This window comes from Oncorhynchus nerka, linkage group LG18 (assembly GCF_034236695.1).
Source record: "Oncorhynchus nerka isolate Pitt River linkage group LG18, Oner_Uvic_2.0, whole genome shotgun sequence".
Classification (NCBI taxonomy): Eukaryota; Metazoa; Chordata; class Actinopteri; order Salmoniformes; family Salmonidae; genus Oncorhynchus; species Oncorhynchus nerka.
Window position 1 is genome coordinate 55,814,628 of NC_088413.1, and position 22,676 is coordinate 55,837,303.

Here is a 22,676-nt window from a genome sequence, read left to right on the forward strand (position 1 = left end):
AAAGGTAAATTATTTTATTTGAATGCTTTTCTTGTTTTTGTGAAAATGTTGCCCGCTGAATGCTAACGCTAAATGCTACGCTAGCTATCAATACTGTTACACAAATGCTTGTTTTGCTATGGTTGAAAAGCATATTTTGAAAATCTGAGATGACAGTATTGTTAACAAAAGGCTAAGCTTGAGAGCTAGCATATTTATTTCATTTCATTTGCGATTTTCATGAATAGTTAACGTTGCGTTATGGTAATGAGCTTGAGGCTGTATTCACGATCCCGGATCCGGGATGGCTAGAATCAAGAGGTTAACACATTCTATGCTCGCTTCGAGGCAGACAATACCGAGCCATCCAGGAACAATCTTGCTGATCTGGAAAACCAGGTGCTTTCGCTTTCCAAGGCTGACGAGGAAAACTCTCAAAAGAGTAAATACTCACGAAGTTGCCGGCACAGATGGCATCCCTGTCCACGTACTCAGAGTGTGTGCTGACCAGCTGTCTTCTCTGACATCTTTAACCTGTACCTGTCCCAGGCTGTAGTCTCCACCAACTTCAAGGAGACCACCATCACCCCAGTGCCCAAGAAAAATAAGGTGACATGCCCAAATGACTATCATGCCTTCGCACTCACCCCGGTCATCATGAAGTGCTTCGAGAAGCTGGTCATGGCCCACATCAAGGCCAGCATGCCAGGCACACTGGACCCATGCCAATTTTCCTACCACTCCAACAGATTCACGGAAGATGCCATTTCCATCGCTACTCAAACGGCCGTAACACATCTGAGAATGTTGTTCATTGACTACAGTCTAGCATTCAAGACTATTGCTCGCTCCAAGCTCGACACCAAGCTCAGAGCCCTGGGTCTGGACACCAGCCTATGCAACTGAATTCTGGACTTCCTGACCACAGGCTGTGAGGATTGGCAACAACACCTTCTCTACACTGACTCTTAACACAGGGGTCCCCCAGGGGTGTTTCCTCAACTTTCTGCTGTACTCCCTTTTCGACCACAACTGTGGCTTTGCACGACACCAACTCCATCATCAAGTTTCCTGACGACAGCTTAGTTGTAGGCCTGACAACCAATAATAACAAGTCAGCCTATAGGGAGGAGGTAAGTGAACTGGCATTGTGGGGCCAGGACAACAAACTCTCTCTCAATGTCAGCAAAACAAAGGAGTTGATTGTCAACAGGACTGCAGTAGAGAGACTTAAGTTCCTTAGCATCTACATCACCGACTGCTTGACATGGACCAACAACACCACCATTCTTGTCAAAAAGGTGCAACAGCGTCTCTACTTCCTGAGGCGGCTGAAGAAATTCGGCATGCCACCCCGGTTCCTCTCCAAATACTACCGCTGCATCATTGAGAGAGTCCTGACCAGTTCCATCACGGCCTGGTACGGAAATTACTCCGTCCATGACCGCAAGGCCCAGCACATCACTTGGATCGTGCTCTCACCCATCCAGGACATCTACTCGAAACAGTGCCTGAGGAAGGCCCGCAGCATTATCAAGATCCCCCACACCCCAGTCATGAGCTGTTCACTTCCTTACCATCTGGCAGATAGTATTGGAGCATGAGGTCTGATGCCAACCGGCTCAGAGACCGTTTCTATCTACAAACCATCAGACTGCGGAACACCCTTCACTGGACTGACCAGCTGCTCTTTTCCGCACCTTAGCACACACACTCACTCACTCACTCACTCACGCACACACCCACACAGACATCCACACATCCACTCATATACATTTATGCTTCACACACATCACAACTGCTGCCAACAGACTTATTATAATAGCTAAATACTTCACAATTTGAACACTTGACTCGCAATCCTCCCTTCTTCAAAACACATGTAAATATTGGACTATAAATTGTGCCTTCTTATGTTATACTTATGGTGTATAGCAAGAGTATCCCGTACATACGGCTAATAAAACCTGAACGTACAGTATGTATGGGGAGGTGTGTGTTTGTATGTGTGTACAGTCAAACATTAGGTCAATCAATTTTCTACCTAAAAGTCCTCTCTTGTATCTGCTCTTCTGTTTGTTATAAAATAAAATAAAAAGTTTTGGCCATCTCTGTTTTTCTCTCTGTTTAGCCCCTGTATGTTAATAGTCTTAATAGTCTGTCCTCTCTCTCTGCATTAGGCCCAGGACCTGAATGTGATGGAAGAGGTGATCAGGATGATGATTGTCTGTCTAACTCCGTACACCACAACCCTAACCTGGTTTACTCCCAGCTCTACATGTGACACAGCACTTACCTCTGCCAGACGGGACTGCTTGGGTTGGCTGACCTCATGGCTGCTCATAGGAGTGAGCTGCTGTGGTGTGGTATGGTGGCTGGTGTTGCGGTTATTATGTGTCAGTGCCCGTGTCAGCCGTGCAAACTTGGTCCATCCTGCAGACATAAAAAACATTGACACATTTAGCACAGCTTGGTCATGTGGAAAGGGTACATAAATTATATACACTTTGAGAAACACTGAAAGCATACGCTATTAACCATACATTAATACATGACTTCATCTAAAGATGACTTTATCTTGTTGTAAAACCAGCAGCTATGGATTCAAAGTCACAGTGATGATGAAGGCACTAGGCATGCACAGCAAAGTTCTGGGTCTTCTGTAGCTCAATTGGTAGAGCATGGCACTTGCAACACCAGGATAGTGGGTTTGAATCTGGGGACCCAGTATGCACGCATGACTGCAAGTTGCTTTGGATAAAAGTGTCTGCTAAATGGCATATATTATAACTACAGCCCCACTCTCACGCTGGCTGTATAAACCATAATAATGTGAAGACTGTACAGGATGAAATATAAGACCAGTCAAACCCTTTCAGGTGCCATTAACCACAGAGAGAAACAGGGATTTGAAATAGTCCTCAGCTCCAGGGTCTCTAACCTCATATCCTCTTTCACTTCCTTTCAAAAGTTGGTTAATTCAGCTATTTTTCCCAAAGGGCAGCAAGGTGAAAGGAGACCAGTGGCAGGGACCCACACAGGCCACAGCGGCAGCCTACTCACAATGGCACTGCAACAGATACAACTGACCTCCCCTCGGATGAAGAGAGTGTTAGGAGTTGTGTAACTCATTGTATACCGCCAGGGCAAAGCAGCACTCTACACCGACCATGTAAAGAGCCCCCAATCTTTACTGTAATAGCCCAAAAGAGCCTTGGAAAACAGGCTAATGTGCATTCTGCTAGCCCTCGAGAAAACAAAAAGAAAACAACCCGACCAGAAGAACCTAATACAATGTGGCGAAGTTAAAAATAGCAAGAACCAAATCCAAGCATTACCCCCGAACAAACTGCATATGATGATCAAATAATTTCTGCTCAAATACAGTCAGAGTACCCCCTCGAATCCTTTAGCTCCAGTGGCTGCTGAATTGTTGCCACCAATGCAAAAACTATGAGATAGCCGTTGGCTCAATGACTGGAAGTCTATGGGAACAGCTAGCATGTCATTGCACTAACACTAGTAGCAACCCCCCCCCCCCCCCCCCAAAAAAAAATCCTAGGGGAAACACTGACAGTGAATACTTAACACTTTTGAATTCAAAGCGTGGACGAATACGTGTGGAAAGGCTAATCAGTCTAGATGGAGTCTCTCCTCCTCAACTGATGTGAATGGGTGTTGAGCTGTGGGAGCAGCTTGAGCTATAGCATGAGGAGGTTGTGTTTCTATAGTGTCAGCATTCAGCTTCCATACCCTTCAGACCCATCCATGTCTGCAATGCCATAACACTGAACACTGCGACAGTCCACATTACAGCTCTGCTCTGGGTCCACTCCTAATCAGTGACCCCTTGACAAGGTCTGGACACACAGCAGTCATTCTATGGTAAGGTCATCACAAGCAATTAGAGGACAGATACTAATAAGCTCCTAATGAAATACAAAATAGTGGAAAATATAAACGGATTAGAGTAACGTTAAGTGGAACCGCGGGCATTGTGTGCGGTGCTCACTTCACCCCGGAGGATTTCAATGGCTTCATTGTGAGTAGTTTACATACTGAACTTTTAATGTTAAATTGTAAATTGAGACTGTATGATTTTATTTGTCAAATGTATGAATGGAATGTATACATGTAAATGGACTCATATTATTATTATTTTTTGACAAAAGATATAAGTCCCTTAACTTGACTAAAAACGACAACAACAATAGAAGTTGCATGTCCTGTAAAATGTTCAACAAAATCTTTTGACAATATCACTGACTGTCATTGTATTGTTTCTGGTCAACCTGCTCCCAACATTAACAGCATGTAAAGCCCATATTAATCATCATGTGTTGATCATCATGTGTTAGTCATCTTCCAATCCCATGAGCTTGGTTTTCCCAGCAGTAAGTGTGGGGGGGGGAGTGGTCCCTCAGGGGTACAGCATTCTTCTTGTCAAAGGGCAAACACACCCACTTAACACTGCTAAGAACAGAACCCAGGGCAAAGTCCTGACAACGTGCATCACTCATCTAGGAGGAGAGGGTAAAAACACCCACATCTTCTGTAGGTTCTGCCCACAACAATCACAAGACCTTTTTATTTCCAGTAATTCATAGACTGGCTCTTCATAACAAGCAAACAGCCACAGTTCAGCATGATCGAGACCCACAGAGAGACTTACCCGAAGTGGACTCGTCCTTACCCTTAGTGGACTCGTCCTCGATGGGCTGCTTGAAGACAGTGATGTCTTTGAAGGTGCACAGGAAGAGAACCACTTTGTCATTCTCATTCCTGATGGGGGCCACCTGCATATAGAACCACACTGGCGCCCCTGCAGACAGAATGGATTCGTTACAATGTAGTAGTAACAGTTGCTTTTCTCATACGGTGCATGTTGTTTACATTTTCCTTTTTATACAATAGAATAGAATATACCGTGCATATACAATGCGAACAATTAAATGTGAACACTCACTGTTCTTCCTGTATAGCAAGACCTCAAAGCAGTTGGACTCATAATTATCAAATGTCTCTCTGACTTTGTCTATTGTCTTCTTGTCCGTCAGCTCTCCATACATAAAACTGGAAGAAAAGTGACGAATAAAATCAAAACGATTAGTCATTTGATCCTAACCACAGGTCTATATGCCAGATGTCATAAGGCATCAATTATGACAGTTATTAATCAATTAAAGATCTAACTCAAAAAAGCTCTCCTCCTTTTCATAGGCTCTGAATGTTCTTCCTAATAGTGGTGTGGGATCCGTTAAGAAAATGACTGTGTCTGCTCCTGTGGTTCCTGAGCTTAACATCAACCAATAGTCTACCCTTCCCTGATCAAGGCTGAGTTTAGATAGGAGGCATTAGTTTTTACTCACCAGATTAACATCAAAGTGTGGTTAAACACACTGGTTACCTATAACTACAAGCATAGTTCCGTTTAGCATTTTTACATACAGTTGAAGTCGGACGTTTACATACACCTTTGTCAAGTACATTTAAACTCAGTTTTTCACAATTCCTGACATTTAATCCTAGTAAAAATACCCTGTTTTAGGTCAGTTAGGATCACCACTTTATTTTTAAAATGTGAAATGTCAGGAATTAGAGAGAATGATTTATTTCAGCTTTTATTTCTTTCATCACATTCCCAGTGGGTCAGAAGTTTACATACACTCAATTAGTATTTGGTAGCATTGCCTTTACATTTTTTAACTTGGGTCAAATGCTTCGGGTAGCCTTCCACAAGCTTCTCACAATAAGTTGGGTGAATTTTGGACCATTCCTCCTGACAGAGCTGGTGTAACTGAGTCAGGTTTGTAGGCCTCCTTGCTCGCACACGCTTTTAAATCTCTGCCCACAAATTTTCTATGGGATTGAGGTCAGGGCTTTGTGATGGCCACGCCAATACCTTGACTTTGTTGTCGTTATGCCATTTTTCCACAAATTCGGAAGCATGCTTGGGGTCATTGTCCATTTGGAAGACCCATTTGTGACCAAGCTTTAACTTCCTGACTGTTGTCTTGAGATGTTGCTTCAATATATCCACATAATTTTCTCTCCTCATGATGCCATCTATATTGTGAAGTGCACCAGTCCCTCCTGCAGCAAAGCACCCCCACGAGATGATGCTGCCACCCCCGTGCTTCACGACTGGGATGGTGTTCTTTGGCTTGCAAGCCTCCTCCTTTTTCCTCCAACCATAATGATGGTCATTATGGCCAAACAGTTTCATCAGACCAGAGGACATTTCTCCAAAAAGTGCGATCTTTGTCCCCATGAGCAGTGGCTTCTTCCTTGCTGAGCGGACTTTCAGGTTATGTCGATATAGGACTCGTTTAACTGTGTATATAGATACTTTTGTACCTGTTTCCTCCAGCATCTTCACAATGTCCTTTGCTGTTGTTCTGGGATTGATTTGCACTTTTCGCACCAAAGTGCTTTCATCTCTAGAAGACCGAATGCATCTCCTTCCTGAGCGGTATGACGGCTGCGTGGTCCCATGGTGTTTATACTTGCGTACTATTATTTGTACAGATGAACGTGGTACTGTCGGGCGTTTGGAAATTGCTCCCAAGGATGAACCAGACCTGTGGAGGTCTACAATTTTATTTCTGAGTTCTTGGCTGATTTCTTTTGATTTTCCCATGATGTCAAGCAAGGAGGCACTGAGATTGAAGGTGGGCCTTGAAATACATCCACAGTGTTATGTTCTGTTAATTACTGATGTCCCCTTTAAGGATGGAGCACCCTTGGTCATGCGCAGTATTGTTCTATGTTATTCTGGTACTAACTAGTTTGAGTAAATGTGAAGCTCCAGTTCAATTGCTTGTATTCAGAGTCTTTCTTATTACATAAATAAGTACTAAGTGTTAAGACACTACAATGGCGACGAGGATGGGATGGTGCGAGACTACAGAAGAGGAGGGAAATGGACAAGAGGGACCGTACACACACAAACGGGACCCAGAACTTACCAGGTTCAAGTGAGCCCAGACATAATGTGGCGGCGTCACATTAACCAAATGCATTCCACGGAAAACAGCACAACAATCGAGAGAGAACAGGCACATAGAGCTCCTGAGAGTGACACACAGGGAACTGTAGAGGACGGTGGGGCAGTAGAGAGACCCCAGGCTGAAAGAAGGGAACGTGTTGATGAAGGTGCTGCTATAAGCAGACGCTATAATGGAACAAGCACACACTGAGGATGTTCAGGAGCCTCCAGACAATCTGAGGCACTACCCAGAACGAAGGCACCGTCCACCAGACAGACTAGACTTATAAACAAACAAACAAAAACGAACTGTTCAAGTTCAAATTAAAAGATGCAAAATAACTACAACAAGTTCTGGGAAATGTTTCAGTTGTGGTTTGGTAAAAGTAACTCTGATTGTATAAGAGAAGGAATGTTATGTTCTGTTAATTACTGATGTCCCCTTTAAGGATGGAGCACCCTTGGTCATGCGCAGTATTGTTCTATGTTATTCTGGTACTAACTAGTTTGAGTAAATGTGAAGCTCCAGTTCAATTGCTTGTATTCCGAGTCTTTCTTATTACATAAATAAGTACTAAGTGTTAAGACACTACACAAAGGTTCACCTCTAATTGACTCAAATTATGCTAATTAGTCTATCAGAAGCTTCTAAAGCCATGACATTATTTTCTGGAATTTTCCAAGCTGTTTAAAGGCACAGTCAACTTAGTGCATGTAAACTTCTGACCCACTGGAATTGTGATACAGTGAATTATAAGTGAAATAATCTGTCTGTAAACAATTGTTGGAAAAATTACTTATGTCATGCACAAAGTAGATGTCCTAACCGACTTGCCAAAACTATAGTTTGTTAACAAGAAATTTGTGGAGTGGTTGAAAAACGAGTTTTAAATGACTCCAACCTAAGTGTATGGAAACTTCAGACTTCAACTGTATTTCTTAACTTATTTCCAAGTGATCTTTAAAAACTATCCACAATGTACTATTTGTCAACGTCATATGGACAACCGGTGCTACTTAGCTAGTTCCAGCAGGCGAACGTTAGCTACTGGCCATGCTAGCATGTAACTGGAATGTGTCATAAAGGCACACAGGTGTCATTTGTAATGCCACATACAAGATGCATTGGTGAGTCATCATCTTATATGTCTGCCCTAGTTACTTTGGATTTGATATGTTGTTTTGTCTTCTCATATGTCACATTTATAGTTCTCACCTCACGGCATGACCAGGCAGTTATTGTGAAACAGCTGTCAATACAATTGATTAGAATAAAAGCTGAGGAAGAGGAAGATGATGTGATCATTGGGTGAGTAGTGACGTGCATATTGTAAATTGTGAACACAACTTGGTTTGCCTTACAGCCTCCTTAAAAAGTCTGCCATTCTAATAAGGTCGGACATGTATTTTATTCACTCTCAGGGAGCTTGAAGCTTCAGCCAGTCTGGATGAGGAAATACTTGTTATGTCTTCCAGTCCCAACTGATGAAGCTTTTCCAAGTCTGTGTTGGGTGTGGAGATTCCAGGGACTACGTCAACAGCCAGACGAACAGCACACAACATCACGCAGATCTGCAGTTCGCGCAACCATGTGAGAGAATGATCCAGCCAGCCTATGATTGGGAGGGTGCCAGCAGGCAATCTTCTCCTTTTTGCTGACATTTTGGTGTCATGTTGTATGCCAACCAATGTCCTCCGAATGCTTTGCATGATGGGAGTGGCCACCATTCATCGCAGCACATTCTTCTGTCACCAGCATAGCCACCTTGATCCAGCAGTCTTCAAGACATGGGATGTCGAGCAGAGTGGCACCATCGAAATCCTCAAAGAAATGGGTGGAGATCTGTTCTTGGCAGCATATGGAGTGATAGCCCGGCCACTCTGCAAAGTTTGGGACATTCACTGCTGTTGAAAAGAGAATCAACAAGATCCTGAATATATAAATTGTTAAAACCTCTTAGCGCACAGATCCCACTATCAGGATCAATATCGACAACATCCGGTGAAGCTGGAGTGTGCCAAATTCAAATGACAAAATTGTAATATTAAACATTCATAAACATACAATTGTCTTTCATAATTTAAAAGCTTAACCTCTTGTTAATTCAACCGCATTATCAGATTTGAATAAGGCTTTACGGCGAAAGCATACCATGCGATTATCTGAGGACAGCGCCCCACATCAAAATACTTTTTCAAATCAGCACAGGCGTCACAAAATCCCAAATAGCAATAAAATAAATCACTTACCTTTGAAGATCTTCCTCTGTTTGCAATCCCAAGTGTCCCATTTTTATTCTAAAAATGTATTAAATATTTTTTCCCCTTCATCAATCTATGCACAATAACCCATAATGGCAAAGCGAAAACAAGTTTTTTGACACATTTACAAATCTATTAAAAAACAGAAATACCTTATTTACATAAGTATTTAACTTCTTGGTGACAGAGGGCAGTATTTTCACATCCGGATGAAATGCATGCCCAAATTCAACTGCCTGCTACTCATCCCCAGAAGGTAAGATATCCATATCATTAGTAGATTTGGATAGAAAACACTCCGAAGTTTCTAAAACTGTTTGAATCATGTCTGTGAGTATAACAGAACTTATTTAGCAGGCAAAACCCTGAGGGCAAACCATTTAGAATCTTTTTTTTAGGTCACTTTTCAATGGATTTTCATTGGGAATCCAGATTTCTAAGGGACCTTCTTGTAGTTCCTATCGCTTCCACTGAATGTCAACAGTATTTAGAAATTGGTTGAGGTTTTTCCTTTGTGTAATGAAGAAGTATGGCCATCTTGAACGAGGGTCACGTGAAGTGTACTGTTAGATAGAGGCGCGTGACCAGAAAGCATGCTACAGTTTGTTTTACTCCTGTATTGAACACAGATCATCCCGTCTTCAATTTTATTGATTATTTACATAAAAAAATACCTAAAGTTGTATTACAAAAGTAGTTTGAAATGTTTTGGCAAAGTTTACAGGTAACTTTTGAGATATTTTGTAATCAAGTTGCTCAAGTTGGAACCAATGTTTTTCTGGATCAAACGCGCCAAATAAATGAACATTTTGGATATATATCAACGGAATTAATCGAACAAAAGGACCATTTGTGATGTTTATGGGACATATTGGAGTGCCAACAAAAGAAGCTTGTCAAAGGTAAGGCATGAATTATATTTTTATTTCTGCGTTTTGTGTCACTTCTGCAGGGTTGAAATATGCTTTCTCTCTTTGTTTACGGAGGTGCTATCCTCAGATAATAGCATCGTTTGCTTTCGCCGAAAAGCCTTTTTGAAATCTGACACGTTGGCTGGATTCACAACAAGTGTAGCTTTAATTTGCTAAATTGATCATTTTTGAGATGTTTCTACAACTTGATTGGAGTCCACCTGTGGTAAATCAATTGATTAGACATAATTTCGAAAAGGCACACACCTGTCTATAAGGTCCCACAGTCAGAGCAAAAACAAGTGGAAGGAATTGTCCTTAGAGCGCAGAGACAGGATTGTGTCAAGGCACAGATCTGTGGAAGGGTATATCTGCAGCATTTAAGGGCTCCAAGAACATAGTGGCCTCCATCATTCGTAAATGGAAGAAGTTTGGAACCACCAAGACTCTTCCTAGAGCTGGCCGCCCGGCCAAATTGAGCAATTGGTGGAGAAGGGCCTTGTTCAGTGAGGTGACCAAAAACCCGATGGTCACTTTGAAAGAGCTCCAGATTTCCTCTGTGGAGATGGGAGAAACTTCCAGAAGGACAACCATCTCTGCAGCACTCCACCAATCAGTTCTTTATGGTAGAGTGGCCAGACGGAAACCACTCCTCAGTAAAAGGCACATGACAGCCCGCTGGAGTTTGCAAAAAGGCACCTGTAGACTCTCAGACCATGAGAAACAAGATTCTCTGGTCTGATGAAAGCAAGATTGAACTCTATGGCCTGAACGCCAAGAATCACGTCAGGAGGAAACCTGGCACCATCCCTACGGTGAAGCATGGTCATGGCAGCATCATGTTGCGGGGTTGTTTTTCAGAGTCAGGGACTGGGAGACTAGTCAGGATCAAGGGAAAGAGTATAAAGTATAGAGAAATCCTTGATGAAAAACTGCTCCAGAGCGCTCACCTTCCAACAGGACAACGACCCTAAGCACCGAGCCAAGACAACGCAGGAGAGGCTGTAACCAATGCCAATGGTGCTTCATCAAAGTACTGAGTACTGTAAATGTCATATTTCTGTTTTTTTTATTTGTAATACATTTGCAAACATTTCTAAACCTGTTTTTGCTTTGTCATTATAGGGTATTGTGTGTAGAGTAATCCATTTTACAATAAGGCTGTAACGTAACAAAATGTGGAAAAAGTCAAGGGGTCTGAAATCTTTCCGAATGCACCGTATGTTGTCTATTGTTATACTGTAAAATCATGCAACAATTTGTTACATTGATGTGTCAAATCTGATTTGCTTAATTGCATTGTGCATTTAAGTGCATTTATTTTTTTGTTTGTATCTAAGAACAATGAGGCGAAGAGTGCCACGTGGTGTGATCTGGAGGGGTTGAAGAGGACTAAGCAGTGCTGAGCTGGTGGTTGGAACCCTCATCACTGACCCAAAGAGACAGATCGTTAAATGGATCTGGGAGAACATGCCAGATACAAAGCATCGCTTTGATATTTGGCTAAATGTAAGAAATATTTAACTTTGTGTCATTATACTGTATAAGTGGGTATGACTATTCTACTCATCCATGTGTACATTTGTATTACCCATTTTCTACTGTGATTAGCTCCTCACAAGAAAATTGACACCACTCGAGAAGGTGTGCTGATGTTGGGCAGTGGCAGAACTCCACTATCAACCACCCCTACTGGTCATATGACACCTGAAGAATGCAGGGAAATGAGTGTGCCAAAATGGAAATGTTACACTGTACCACATACAGCCAATCTTACAATATAATAGTTCATTCTGTTTTTAAATCAAATTCCAGACTCTGGGACCTCAATGGGTTTGGAGAAGATTCTACATGGGGCCTTGATCCTGAAGGACATCTTGCAACGATCCACTGACTACCAGACATCAGGGCTAGGAGTACCACTCTCTGATGCTGCATTTCCTGTCGAAGCGCTACCTTCTCCCACGAGGGAATGCATGCAGTGTTGGTAAAGCAATACTACTGAATCTGTCATTATTACAGTCAAGTGTATCAAAACCCTTTCCATTGTTTGTGTCTCTCAGTTGGAACCCAACTTTTGGGTTGGGGCTCTCATGGAATTTTTTATCCTTTTTGTTTTAGATCTTGCAGTCTTTTTTTCATTTTTTAACCTTTATTTAACTAGGTAAGTCTGTTAAGAACAAATTCTTATTAGTGTGATGGTCTAGGAACAGTGCCTTGTTCAGGGGCAGAATGAAAGATTTTTACCTTGTCAGCTTGGGGATTCGATCTTGCAACTTTTCGGTTACTAGTCCAACGCTCGAACCACTAGTCTACCTGCCGCCCCAGCCTTGCATTACAATGAGAACAGCGGACGGATGCAGGCAGTGAGAAAAGACAACCTGCTGAGGTACTCCCTCTCCTTCCCAAGGGCCAAGAACTTTGGATATACAATTAGGCCAATGAAGACCAAAACCACCTAAGTCAAATTATATAAATGTTGAAATGCCTGTTATTATTTGTGTCTTTACAGACTATGCTGCCAAAATAGTGAAAGCTGTGTTTTGTCCCCCCCTACGAGTCAGACACCAGGATCCTGAAATCACCTCCATCACTCTGTAGCCAGTTTCAGCATCCCACGAAGGACCAGGCAATGAGGGATTATATAATGGGCTTTTTCTACATGCGGGTGGCTCTCCTCGTGCCTCAGCTTCTCCAGCCTGCTCTGGAATGACTTGAGACAGTACTCATGCAGCAAGTATTGTTGTTATCTCATTGGTAAAATACGGTGTCATAATATTTGTATATTAAGGCAGTTTTAACTTTACAATACATTCACAGATTTCACAACACACTATGTGCCCTCAGGCCCCTACTCCACCACGACCACATATCTACAATACTAAATCCATGTGTATAGTACATATGCTATCGTGTGTGTGTGTCTATGTTTGTGTTGCTTCACAGTCCCCTCTGTTCCATAGGGTGTTTTTTCAATCTAATTTTACTGCTTGCATCAGTTACTTGATTCAAAGTTTAAATGTTTGAGTAACTTCGGAATTATTATTATTTTTATTTTTTTCTGTCTTTCTCCCTGTCTCTTTCTCTAGGAACCTGATTACCACCTCAGTCCAACATCAGCCTTCTAATGTTACGCTGCCATCAACACACCTGCATCTAGCCCTAAGCTGATTTCTGCTGCGCCACTCTGGAGCCCCAAGTGGGGGGCACTTGAAGCTTGTGTTATGGCATGTTCTCCTCATTTTGTGAACCTATTTCTTATCCCATTGACTGCACACGGTTGTACCACCCCAGATAGCTTCAAATCCAGCTGATCAACTGCCTGTGTCTGAACTTTCTAAAAAATAAAGGGAAAAAGTGTATTACTATTGGTAGGGGGAGTGGTGTAACATTATTTGATTGAATTCAATTGAGGATTTTATTTAAAGATTAGCTAACTCGTGTTGAGTATGGACTCGGTGTCAGCATGCATCCTGGGTGTGGTCCTGCCGATAGGAATTGTAGGCTGTGAGCAGCACATTGACATCCAAGTAGATTGTGGGGAAGTCAGAATGTTGCATTATACCACCCACTAGTAGTAATGAAATAAGTGATATTATAGGGTGTATTCTCAGTAGCAAACTAGCAAGCCATATTACCAATCAACATTCCCTACACGTGGAGCCGCATCGCGCACGACAAGTTCAGCACCATCAAGCTCTCTGTGCCATGCTTCTGGGTCAAATCGAAATGGGAAAGTGATCCCTGCCTCAGCTGCCTGCTCTGCCACCACCTCATCTTCATCAGATTTTCCAAAATGGTCAGGCCCAGGGGAAACATAGTTTCTGCTATGCTCGGTGTCGCTGCTTTTGTAAGAAATCTCGACATTTCATATCTGGTGAAAGTTTCCTCTGCAGGGATATGCTAGCTGGCAAGACTAGTTAGCTGGCTAAAAAGCTAGCTAGACTTATCACACCAGAAGTGCCTCTCTCTCGCTGGCTCTCTCTTTGTTCTGTAGCTAACTCAGCCTACAGTCCTTGCCATGATGGGCCACAGCCGTCAATATGTAAGTCTCCACTCTGTCTTAGCTTTTTTTGTTTTGTTTAATCTGTTGGCGGGTTTTGTTTTATTCATGTTCTGTGGGTTAATGCCTGTGCTTGCTGGTCTTCATTTTTATAATGGTTTCTGGCTGGCTAGTTTGCTGGCTAAGATAACGTTAACTGCATATACAGTTCTGTAGAGAAGCGTCAAATGAACACATCCATCCAGGCCAGATGTCAATACACAAGGCCAGATGACAATCCACAAGGATTCCCTCTCTTCACTGGCCAAAGGAAGATGGAGGGCCACTCACAGCAAGCTCACAGCAGGAGTCGGCCTTCTCTTTTGCTCATCTCACACCTCTAGCAAAGATGTTTATAACTAACCCAAGAAAGACCACAGCCTGTCGTTTCCAAATAGGAACAAATTGGTCATAGTGGGCAGAACAAGCAAGGAGGGGGGCAGAGCCAAGCACGAGCTAGCGAGATCCTATTGGCACGTTCTAGCATTTATTTGCATATTTCCGTAGGGAACACCTACTCTGAAGTGCACGTGTGCAATAACTACATTTGCCCTTGTACTCCTTCTAAACAGCAATTTATGGAAACTTTTGCAAAGAGTAAAAATTCTACAAAACGTAGTCCACTCTGTTCATAACATATTCTACTTTTGGGAACAGAAGACTGTATTGAGATCATCGATGAGAACATTTGCAGAATGTCAGCCAAAATCCATATCGTTCCATCTTCTCCAACTGCCAGCCACTAGGCTTCTTCTCACCACCATATTTGGTAGTGAGTGGAAACGCCAAGCGGATGCTTTACATTTATACATCTGGTGAAATATCTGTCTCATTGTTCTATCTGTGCCTCTAGTCTTCATCAAAGCTTCTACTATCAGCAACAGGGGTGGCAGGTTTGAACCAAAGGGCACTCCAACTTTTGCTGGAGACATGGACAGAGCAGGATTCTGATGAAGAGTTTTGATGATGATGACTCAGCCAAGGGACTTCTGCACAATACACTGCGACAAAATTGCCTCAACCTCTCTTATTTCCTCATGCAAACAGTGTAAACGGACTGAAAATGACATGGTTCAATGTGTTGAGAGGGGTGGGTTGCGTTATTTGTAACTTATATTGTACATAATGTTTCTGCAACCGTATCTACGGCAGAAAAGAGCTTCTGGATATCAGGACAGCGATCACTCACCTCAGATTAGACAAAGATTTTTTCAACAACAAGCAAGACTCACATGATATTCTCCAAACACCCGGCAGGGCCGACATCCCAGTTATTCGCAAGAGGAAGCGACGCAGGTACAGAGGATGAAGAGCCGGATGCCTAGTCCGTACACGCAGAAGGCGAGTAGGAAAGCTGCCGTTACCGTCAATATTACTTGCCAACGTGCAATCATTGGACAATAAATTAGACAAGGTACGATCAGGAATATCCTACCAACAGGGCATCAAAAACTGTAATGTCCTATGTTTCACAGAATTGTGGCTGAATGACGACATGGATATTCAACTAGCGGGATATACGCTGCACCGGCAGGATAGAACAGCACACTCCAGTAAAACGAGGGGGGCGGTCTGTTCATATTTGTAAACAACAGCTGGTCCACGAAATTTAAGGAAGTCTCTAGATTTTGCTTGCCTGAAGTAGAGTATATTGTGAAAAATTGCAGGCTGTTTATTTACCACCACAAACAGATGCTGGCACTAAGACCACACTCAGTCAGCTGTATAAGGAAATAAGCAAACAGGAAATCACTCACCCAGAGGCAGCGCTCCTAGTGGCTGGAGACTAATGCAGGGAAACTTAAATCAGTTCTACCAAATCTCTATCAACATGTTAAATTCTAGATCACCTGTTCTCCACACACAGAGACACGAACAAAGCTCTCCCTCGCCCTCCATTTGGTAAATCCGACCACAACTCTAACCTCCTGATTCCTGCTTAAAAGCTCAAATTTAAGCAGGAAGCATCAGTGACTCGGTCTATAAAAAAAGTGGTCAGATGAAGCAAATGCTAAACTACAGGACTGTTTTGCTAGCACAGACTGGAACATGTTCCGGGATTCTTCCGATGACATTGAGGAATACAACACATTAGTCACTGGCTTTATCAATAAGTGCATCGAGGACGTCGTTCCCACCGTGACTGTACGTACATACCTCAACCAGAAGCCATAGATTACAGGCAACATTGGCACTGAGCTAAAGAGTAGAGCTGCCGCTTACAAGGTGCGGGACTCTAACCCGGAAGTTTACAAGAAATCCCGCTATGCCCTGCGACGAACCATCAAACAGGCAAAGCGTCAATACAGGGCTAAGATTGAATCATACTACACCGGCTACAACGCTCGTTGGATGTGGCAGGGCTTGCAAACTATTACAGGCTACAAAGGGAAGCACAGCCGTGAGCTGCCCAGTGACACGAGCCTACCAGACGAGCTAAATCACTTCTATGCTCGCTTCGAGGCAAGCAACACTGAGGCATGTATGAGAGCATCAGCTGTTCCGGACTACTGTGTGATCACGCTCTCCGTAGCCGACGTGAGTAAGACCTTAAAACAGGTCAACATACACAAGGCTGCGGGGCCAGACGGATTACCAGGACGTGTGCTCCAGGCATGTGCTGACCAGCTGGCAGGTGTCTTCACTGACATTTTCAACATGTCCCTGATTGAGTCTGTAATACCAACATGTTTCAAGCAGACCACCATAGTCCCTGTGGCCAAGAACACAAAGGCAACCTGCCTAAATGACTACAGACCCGTAGCACTCACATCTGTAGCCATGAAGTGCTTTGGAAGGCTGGTAATGGCTCACATCACACCATTATCCCAGAAACCCTAGACCCACTCCAATTTACATAACGCCCAAACAGATCCACAGATGATGCAATCTCTATTGCACTCCACACTGCTCTTTCGCAACTGGACAAAAGGAACACCTATGTGAGAATGCCATTCATTGACTACAGCTCAGTGTTCAACACCATAGTACCCTCATAGCTCATCACTAAGCTAAGGACCCTGGGACTAAACACCTGCCTCTGCAACTGGATCCTGGACTTCCTGACAGGCTGCCCCCAGGTGGTGAGGGTAGGTAGCAACATCTGCCACGCTGATCCTCAACACTGGAGCTCCCCAGGGGTGCGTGCTCAGTCCCCTCCTGTACTCCCTGTTCACCCACGACTGCATGGCCAGGCACGACTCCAACACCATCATTAAGTTTGCAGACGACACAACAGTGGTAGGCCTGATCACCGACAACGACGAGACAGCCTATAGGGTGGACTACAGGAAAACCTATCCCTCAACGTAACCAAGACTAAGGAGATGATTGTGGACTACAGGAAAAGGAGCACCGAGCACGCCCCATTCTCATCGACGGGGCTGTAGTGGAGAAGGTTGAGAGCTTCAAGTTCCTTGCTGTCCACATCAACAACAAACTAGAATGGTCCAAACACAGACAGTCGTGAAGAGGGCACGACAATGCATATTCCCCCTCAAGAAACTAAAAAGATTTGGCAATGGTCCTGAGATCCTCAAAAGGTTCTACAACTGCAACATCGAGAGCAGGTCTGTGAGAGCCATAAATCTCGCTTGTTTGTAGGTGACAAAATACCTATTTTCCACCATAATTTGCAAATAAATTCATTAAAAATCCTACAATGTGATTTTCTGGATTTTTTCCCCCGCATTTTGTCTGTCATAGTTGAAGTGTACCTATGATGAAAATTACAGGCCTCTCTCATCTTTTTAAGTGGGAGAACTGCACAATTGGTGGCTGACTAAATACTTTTTTGCCCCACTGTACCTACATACACACACACACCTTTTTTTCTCACTATTGGTTAGAGCCTGTAAGTAAGCATTTCACTGTACCTGTTGTATTTGGCCCACGTGACAAATAAACTTTGATTTGATCTGTGCGATCACAATCTTCACACATGCAGTGGAAGATGTTATGAGAGTGTACAAAGTGACCTCCATTTATGTGAGCAATACAGTGCATTTGGAAAGTATTCAGACCCTTTGAATTTGACCACATTATGTTATGTTACAGCCTTATTCTAAAATGGATTCAATAGTTTTTTCCCCCTCATATATCTACACACAATACCCAATAATGGCAAAGCAAAACCAGGTTTTTAGAAGTCTGAATAGTTTCGGAATGTGTGTGAACAATTGCCCTGGCCTAAGTTAATCAAATAGCCAACCAATCAGCCTGTCCCAAACCTTAGTAAACTTCTTGAAAAAATTGTTTGACCAGATACAATGCTATTTTACAGTTAACAAATTGACAACAGACTTTCAACATGCTTATAGGGAAGGACATTCAATATGCACGGCACTAACACAATTTTTTAAATGTTAAAAATGTATTTAACTAGGCAAGTCAGTTAAGAACAAATTCTTATTTTCAATGACGGCCTAGGAACAGTGGGTTCAGGGGCAGAATGACAGATTTGACGATGAGGATGGTTTTATTTTTGTAATCCGTGATTGACTGTAGACCCTGCCACATGTCTTGTGTCTGAAACGTTGAATTGCGACTACTTTCTCTCTATATTGACACTTAGCTTGTTTGATTGCCTTGCGGAAGGAATAGCTACACTGTTTGTATTCGGTCATGTTTCCGGTCACCTTGCCATGATTAAAAGTAGTAGCTCATGCTGTCAGTTCAATCAATCCACGGTTTCTGGTTGGGGAAGGTTTTAATAGTCACTGTGGGTACATCACCACTGATGCACTCGCAAACAAAGATATATTTGTTTTGTAAAGATATCTACTGTCTCCAAGGATACATTGCCTGTCATTTTGAGAACTTAATTGCCCATAAGTTGATCATAGTTATAATTGTAACTATTTTATAGTTTCATGCTGATTTATAGGCCTGTTAATAATTTCATAGTAATAAGCGTACACACTCCCTTACAATTCTCTGATAACTGGTTAGCTGTGGTTATGTATTTCAAAAACATTGGTTTTACTTTAATGTAGCTGTGAGCTAGGTGTTGATGGCAACTTACTGACTCATGAAGTGCTAATGTAACGTTAGCAGGCTGGTAGGGATAACGTTAGAAAGCTAGTAGGGCTAATGTTAGCAGGCTGGTAGGGATAACGTTAGAAAGCTAGTAGGGCTAATGTTAGCTGGCTGGTAGGGATAATTTTAGAAAGCTAGTAGGGCTAATGTTAGCAGGCTGGTAGGGATAACGTTAGAAAGCTAGTAGGGCTAATGTTAGCTGGCTGGTAGGGATAATGTTAGAAAGATAGTAGGGCTAATGTTAGCAGGCTGGTAGGGATAACGTTAGAAAGCTAGTAGGGCTAATGTTAGCAGGCTGGTAGGGATAACGTTAGAAGGCTAGTAGGGCTAATGTTAGCAGGCTAGTTGGCTAGCAATCTTACAAGCTGACTTGTAACAATGTATTCATACAGTATTTGCTTGTAAGTTGGCTGTAGAGTGCAAACAAAGTTATTTATATTGGAGTTTAGATTATAGGGAATAGGCTGGCTTGCCAGGACCTCCATATTACATCACACCCCACAAATGTTTTTTCCAGACTGATTTCGACATTCTTCATCATTCGGATCAGTTTTATGTAATAACTAGAATGGGAAAAAATTGAGGTGTAACTTTGCGCTGGGACTTTTGATGCAAATTCTTTTTTTTATTATTATAAAAAATGTTACCCCCTTTTTCGACCTTGTCTCATTGCTACAACTCCCTAACAGGCTCGAAGGTGAAGGTCAAGTCATGCGTCCTCTGAAACATGATCCGCCAAACAGCGCCTCTTAACACCTGCAGCTAAACCCGGAAGCCAGCCGCACCAATGTGTCGGTGGAAACACTTTTCAACAGACAACCATGGTCAGCCTGCAGGCCCCTGGCCCGACACAAGGAGTCGCTAGAGCGCGATGAGCCAAATAAATGACCAAACCCTCCCCTAACCCGTATGATGCTGGGTCAATTGTGCGCCGCCCTATGGGACTCCCGATCACAGCCGGTTGTGACACAGCCCGGGAATGACACCGGGTCTGTAGCACTGTGAAGCAGTGTCTTAGACCACTGCGCCACTCTTGAGGGCCTTTGATGTGTATTCTAATGAAAAGCCATGTTACATGTGGTTACATTTATGCTACCTATCCTTTAAGGCCAATGCTCCTCCACTCCCATAGAATCATATGTTAAGGACGACTTTTGCCCCAGGCTTAATTAACAAGCCCTTAGCCCTTGTCGAAGGCCAGGAAAACCTCAAGTGAAGCTTTTGGAGTTGTATTTTAAAGATGGCCTCACCTTGGGCTTTGCAACAGTCATTTGTTCCATTTGAAACTCTTTCTATAAGCAGCAGGCAGCACATGGACTCATTCAGTACTAGTGGAACACCAGATTCAGTGAGTCTCTTGCAATGTGATGTTCAGACAGCTCAGGCAATAAACTGACTTAATTCACTTTAATGAAGGCACTTTTCAAAGCATTCTACAGTAGTTTAGAGGTCATCTATAACGGCAGATACAGTACACATACAAAGTTGCAAAATAAAATGATTACTATATTACCATACAATAACCATCCTTACCTGCAAGTGCTGCTTTTTTGCATAACCTCAGCCCTGTGGAACCCAGAGAGCTTGCAGAATCCGTCATTACTGTAGACTACAGGCCACTCCACGATCTGGGCGTTCCCCAGGAGGAAGCTGGTCTCTGTGAGGAAAGGTCGACGTAAACAGGTGTGTGGTGAGTGGGGAGGGTTTGGGTGTAAAATGTCTGCAAACACTCAGATGGTCTGTCACAACCCATTGGCGATGCGTGATGAGAGTGACCCCACACAACGAAGCCTAACACAGTGATGACGTGTCCATCAAATGTCTCGCTCTTTTGTGGTCCATATAATTATGACACTACACTCAGTAGCTTGTTCTACGTCCACAACAACAACCATAAGTTAATCAGAGAGGGAGAGTTTACAGCACATATGTCTTAACTCTGCTGCCAAGTCCACACCAGCCTCTGCATTAGGGATTCTATGCCTCAGCTGCTGCAGATTTACTGGCTTTTCGCTGATAGAGAAGAGTGATTAATTTCTCAGGTTGTTAATAGCACAATATGGATCATCACATTTCTATACGCAGAAACTGGGAGAGAAATAACCATTTATAGACGGAGCTAAGCAGGCGAGGACTGATCATCCATGATTTCATAATTATAATTTTAACCATGTTTTGAGTCTACATTTACTTTGTAAATGTTTGTTTACATTTACTTTGTTTAGAAACATTGGAGTAAAACATCAAGCTTATATTTTTGGTTGTGATGGGGTACAACAGTTGAACTAGGCTCATGCGGCATTTATAAGTTATATTCTTCAAGAATCAATGAGTACATATCATTAATTCATAAATCCCAAAATGTATGTAGCAATTGCAGATTGCCCCTTTAAGTAATGACAAATGTTTTACTGCATCCTGATTATTTTTACTGCAAATGTATAAAGCCTATAGCCTAACACTTTGCCAAGAAGTGATATACACACACCACAAGCAGACAAATAAATATTAGAGAGTAGTCTAATGATTGCTACATGGATTGCAAATTAAGCTATTGTTATCTATTTTTGATATAGCCTACAAATGAACTTACAAATAATCACTAAAACAATATACATAATATCTGAAAATAAATATATAATTTCCGTGCAACATGACTGGCAGTATATCCAATTCAGCAGCCTATGCACTACCATGATGAACACCAAATCGCCTTGGCATGACGTCATCGAATAAACTTTGTAAACAAACTACCAGATAATTTTAACAATAAAGGCAAGTCATATAAAAAACAATGATTAGACTGTAAATAGACTAGACTTGTCTTTTGAACAAAAAAAGAAAGACAATCATCCAAACTATTTAAAGCTGTCTGTTATGGAAACCCACGAACAGGTACATTGCTTACCACTTGAGCGCCGGACAATGTTTTCCAGAAAAGTATTCTGCGGTGCCACAAGCCCTCTCTTTCCCCCGGGCATCCTGGGGCCAGGCGGTGGTTGTGAGAGTGGTGGGCGATTTTGATGCTGCTTATCGGAGGACGGCAGTGTGGGTGGGTATTAGCCGGTGGGATGGAGAAGCTCATTGTAACACTGCGCTTTCCTCTGCTGAGAGCGCACTGTGGCAAAGACGCGCGCCTCCGAAGCGCTGCATTCTGCAGGCTCCCGGGGTGTGATAACGCATGCGTATCACCACACACAACACGCTCCTTAATACAGGCGTCGGGGGATCTCTGCGATGTACATCCACTTGCTTTTTGGCGAACTATTTTCACTGACACTTTCACAAACAATTACTGCAACATATCCACAAAACAATGTGCCTGCATGTCGAGAACGTTAAATAGTCAAACTAGACAAAAATGTATTTAACTAGGAAAGTCAGTTAGGAAGAAATTCTTATTTACAATGGCAGCCTACCTGGGCCAAACCCGGACAACGCTGGGTCAATTGTGCGC

At 42.8% G+C, this 22,676-nt stretch overlaps 1 protein-coding gene across 1 annotated transcript in view; it reads right to left on the reverse strand.

The window, feature by feature from the left end:
• The window catches only part of kcnh5b (potassium voltage-gated channel, subfamily H (eag-related), member 5b), an 86,916-nt gene extending 64,574 nt beyond the window's left edge, over nucleotides 1-22,342 (reverse strand). The window contains exons 1-5 of the mRNA XM_029688040.2: nucleotides 22,128-22,342; nucleotides 20,753-20,876; nucleotides 4,946-5,052; nucleotides 4,652-4,801; nucleotides 2,276-2,412 (exon numbers count right to left, since the gene is read on the reverse strand). Coding sequence (XP_029543900.1) covers nucleotides 2,276-2,412; nucleotides 4,652-4,801; nucleotides 4,946-5,052; nucleotides 20,753-20,876; nucleotides 22,128-22,200 — 591 coding nt within the window. The 5' untranslated portion in view covers nucleotides 22,201-22,342. The remainder of the gene's footprint in view (nucleotides 1-2,275; nucleotides 2,413-4,651; nucleotides 4,802-4,945; nucleotides 5,053-20,752; nucleotides 20,877-22,127) is intronic.
• Between the last annotated feature and the right edge of the window lie 334 nt (nucleotides 22,343-22,676).